This window comes from Lactuca virosa, chromosome 7, assembly GCF_052849685.1.
Source record: "Lactuca virosa cultivar CGN04683 chromosome 7, Lactuca_virosa_CGN04683_v6, whole genome shotgun sequence".
In the NCBI taxonomy this organism is placed as follows: Eukaryota; Viridiplantae; Streptophyta; class Magnoliopsida; order Asterales; family Asteraceae; genus Lactuca; species Lactuca virosa.
Genome location: NC_136432.1, coordinates 50656187 through 50660938, shown reverse-complemented (window position 1 = coordinate 50660938; position 4752 = coordinate 50656187). Strand labels below are relative to the sequence as shown.

At 36.8% G+C, this 4752-nt stretch overlaps 1 protein-coding gene across 1 annotated transcript; it reads left to right on the top strand.

Annotated features, from left to right (window-relative positions):
• The first annotated feature begins 684 nt into the window (after positions 1-684).
• On the top strand, positions 685-2037 carry LOC145126639 (uncharacterized). The gene is made up of 4 exons (XM_079061967.1): positions 685-702; positions 917-1258; positions 1343-1559; positions 1643-2037. Exons 1-4 carry the CDS (start codon positions 685-687, stop codon positions 2035-2037), a joined length of 972 nt encoding a protein of 323 aa, XP_078918093.1.
• The last annotated feature ends 2715 nt before the right edge of the window (positions 2038-4752 follow it).

Below are 4752 nucleotides of genomic sequence, written 5' to 3'. Positions count from 1 at the left end.
CACCAGTTTGGAGGATAGAATGTTTTGAGTCCTATTAACCAATACCTTCAACACTGACGTTGAAATCACCATAGAAAACCATCGCATCACGCTTGATATAGCTGCAAAATGGTATGAATTGAAAACAGAAGTTGTGTTATTCAACGATCTTTATAATAAGATTGAAGACGATCGTGTGAATGATACTGAGGAAGACATCTTGGAGGCGGCTAAAGAAGAATACAAATCCATTAGCAACAGAGAGAGTTTCGAGTATGAAGCCCCTTGGAATCTTTTTAAAAATGTCCCGTTTTTTTAACTAGTACCGCGTTTTGTATTGTTCTTGTATTGCTTTATTTATATGTAATATGGTATTTATCCTTTATTTTTTGAAACATAATTCACCAACAAATGTTACGAAACCATACATTCAAATAACATAAAAACATTTATGTGGAGTGACTAACAGTTCTGCGGACTGACAAACAGCTCTGCGTCCCACTCGTCCAGCGCGTCTCTTGTGTCTCGTGCGTTTGTAGTGCCGAACAGCTCTGACAAACAGGTTACGCGGACTGACAAATAAGTTACGCGTACTAACAAGTCATTTACGCGGACTGACAAGTAAGTTCTGCGGAATAATGTATACTAATTCCTTTTAAATTGGACAAGCATTTTCATTTCTACAAGGTGTCGAAAGTTGTGAAAATGAGTTCAGTCAATCAGGTATTAAGAAAAAGTTTCTCCAACCTACCGACTTTTTTCCATAATCCGCAAAGAACCAATCCTAACACCTTCACATACATTACGGAAGATCAGTACAATCGTTTCCAAATTTGTTTTGTGGCATTGGGATGCGTGATATGTTATCCCTTATAGTAAATAAATATTTAGTTATTTCAAGTTGTTATATGGCTAATATTCTTATCTTGACTTACAGATTCGTACGTTTCTCACGTCTATGATACCAATCATATTCGTTGGTCAAGTACCTCTAATTGGGGCGTATGTAAGATCCATGTACATTGCGGTTGCTTTAGATGGAAATCATGAACCCTTTCTCATAGCGTTTTCTTTGGGAACCATAAACTGTGACAATTCATGGTTATGGTTCATGAGGAGGCTTAAAGAATGTTTAAGTGACAATACAGAAGTTGGTTTCATAAGCCATATGTCTGATTCCATAGACTTTGCAGTTCAAAGAGTCTACCCTGATTCATATCATGGCTATTGTTGTAAAAATATAGCCGAGAAAATACGCGCTTCCACCGGAAGCAATACAGTCGTAGAGTAGTTGTTATGGAAGACTTGTAAAGCGTATAATTTGTCTCATTTTTATGCATGTTTGAACAACTTAAAAAATGAGGTTAATGGGAATGATCTTCATTGGCTTGACAATATTCCCATTGCAAAATGGGTATGGGCTTGTTTTCCAAGAGTACATTTCAATGTTAAATTCATTGACATTCCCGTTGTTGTCAATTGGTTAAGAACAAACATGCATGAGTTTCCAATAACAACAATCATTGAAATGGTCCATTACTCGATGCAAATAGTGTATCTTCAACGTGCTGCGTTTGGAGGTAATTATAAGTTATGACATCACTCAAATGGTCAATTGATATGTTATTATACGTTATGACATCATAATTTTTTTTTGATTCAGTTCATTTCACATGGGACTTTCATGGTCTTCTAACCCCTTATGCACTTAAGGTGATTCATAAAAGATTTATCCACTCGGATGGTTGTAGGATTACGCATATTGTTGGCGACAGATATGAAGTGAGTAAGTATGCAACAACCGAATCTGTCCAATTAGACCGTGGTATTTGTAGTTGCGGTAAATGGCAAAAATGTGGTATACCTTGTGAGCATGCTATAGCTTCACTACAAAGGCTTAAAATTGCAGAAATCCAGCAAATGGTAAATTTAAAGTTAAGTACCGCGGTGTATCGAAATACTTATCAAACTGAGACGGTCAATCCTATTCCAACCCTTAGGCATTGGGAAATACCAGTTGAAAGTGTTGTGGTCTTACCTCCACGACAATTCAATTGAACTGTATTGTATGGATCACAACGAATATTAGTTTGTATTCAGTTCTATGTTAACCGTAGTTGTAATGGTCTGTTGGCGTTGTTTAGTTTTTAATAAAAAATGTTTACCTTTAAATAAATAATTGTATTCCCATAATGGTAATGTATGGATGACAACGACTAGACAAACAACTCTGCGGAATGACTACGAGTTCTGCGGACTGACAAACATTATTGCGGACTGACAAAAAGCTCTGCGGACTGACAACAGCTCTCTGCGGAGTGGAAGGGACTATATATAGTCATGGATGGTCGTTGGATTTTTGGTATAGAGTTATAATTTTTTTTTAAATTTAAAATGAGTTCATCTTCAACTTTGTATATTTGCTCATGCAACGAAGTTGATTGTTTCTATTGTGATCCGATCGACCCTTTTCTTGCCCCATCACCAAATTTAAGAGAGTCGTATATGTCTGAGGATACTTTGCAACAACTACAATGGGCTGAAGAACAAAAAAAAAAAAGATAAAGACTCATCTCGAGCTCTCACTGAATGTCGTGACCTCATTGCGGCGGAGTGCAAAGAGGTTGAGTAAAGGATGACGATTACTAAAAAAAAAATCAAAGATCACGAGGAATGGATAAAAAAAACTAAGAAGAATATCAAACTGTCTGAAAAATGGCTTGCTGACAAGGATGCAGAAATGATAGAACTTGGGAGGCAAAAGGACCGTATGGAAGATAAAATAAGAATTAGGGACGACTACATAACAATGGAGAAAGAAAAGTATCCTTTGCAATTCCCTTAAGTTAATTACTGTTGTTGTACGTTTACTATATGTTTCTGGTTTGTTGAATGTATTATCTTCGAGTTTTAGTTATTATTCTACTAGTAATGATGCACTAATATAATCATAATATTACACATCATCTTTAAAATAAACACACGATTTCAAAGTACACAAATTAATGTCCTCTAAAACAAAACATAATTAATTATAAATACAACATCAATCATTCAAATCAAACGTTGAACAATAGTCTTCTCTCTGCGTCCCACTCGTCCAACGCGTCTCTTGTGTCCCGTGCGTCTCTAGCGTCTCCTGAGTCCCTTCTGTCCCTTTCCCTTTTGTGTTACTACCTGATGCCGCATTATTTTTTCTAGCCTTTTTTTGATTCATTGGGACCAATGCCGGACAAGTCGCTGCATTATGTGTTGTACTATCACATCTACTACACCTTCTTACTATAGGTTCCTCACCTTGTGACGAGATACGATTTCTGTTTCTCGGTCTACCAGCTTGACGTGTATCCATTATCGGGGGTTTAACAACCATCATCTCAGCAGGAATCTCCCAATCACACGGTTCTGGAAGTGGGTAAACAGGCTCCTCATACGTACTTCGGTAAGTTTCCATTTTGTAAGCATCTATAGCCAGATGTCCGAAGTTAGTTTTTTTCAAGTGCTTTAAGACCATTATGACATGACCACAAGGCAACCCAGTTCCTTCCCAATATTTTCATGTACAAGTCTCTTGCCTCAGATCAACTATGCCACCATGTTTGAAATCATGCACTTCATAGATTGCATCTGAAACACCAGAAACGGACCATCCTGTCGTACGCTCTTCATTTTTACTAACTACTTTTTCAGCCCACTCGGTTAGCACTGTTGAACGTTTCCCTGTAAAGAATATATATAATTAACTTATTATTCGAGATAATTAAAGTCCAAATTAAATTCATACCTCCATCGATACGACGCTTGTTACACCATTCTTGTGAAAGACGACAGAAGAACTCAAGAAGAGGTATTATAGGCATCTTCCTTGCATCTACAGATAAAACGTTCATGGACTCTGCACTGTTCGAGTTCATGTAAGCGTACCGTTTCGACGGGTAATATGCTCTAGTCCATTTAGCACGTGGAATTTCACTTAGATACGCCGCTACTTGCGGTCTAGTAGAACTAAATCTAGACCACAATTCTTCAAAAACATTTCTTTTGTAAGCTTTCACAAGCCTCCAAAACAACACTTTTGTTTTATCATTTTCCCAAACCTGTGTACTATGTTTCCTAGTAGATGAAAAGCACACACGCCATGATGAACATGAGGGAAAACATTTTCAATACTAACCCGAATTGCATCGGCCCTATCAGTTACAAAAGTAAATTCTTGACAATCACCAACACATTCATACAACTTTTCAAGAAACCATGTCCAAGTAAGACCACTCTCTTTTTTGCATATTCCGTGCGCAAGGGGCACTATCTGGTTGTTCCCATCCATAGCTACTGCATGCAATATGGTTCCCTTAAAATCACCCTTCAAATGGGTATCATCCATAATTATAACTTTACGACAAAAACGTTTGAATGCTCGTATCTACAATATATTAAAATGGAACAAATAAACACTCTACAATTTTTTACAAATAATTATATATTAAATAACAACAAGTTTTTTGTATTTACCGTGCTCCCAGTGGAATAAAAACAAGACTCAAAACAATCTTCAGAATCTGTTTGTATATAGGCCACTGTACCGGGATTATGCATCTTCAAATTGTGAAAATAAATAGGAAGTTTGGAAAAACATTCTTCAGAGGATCCCAACAACAATTCCATAGCATATTGTTTTGCACGCCAAGCTTGTTTGTAATTTACATTGATTTCCAGCAAAGCATTCAAATCCATTGATATTTCATTAGGCCTCTAAACCTTGGAACGAGTTTT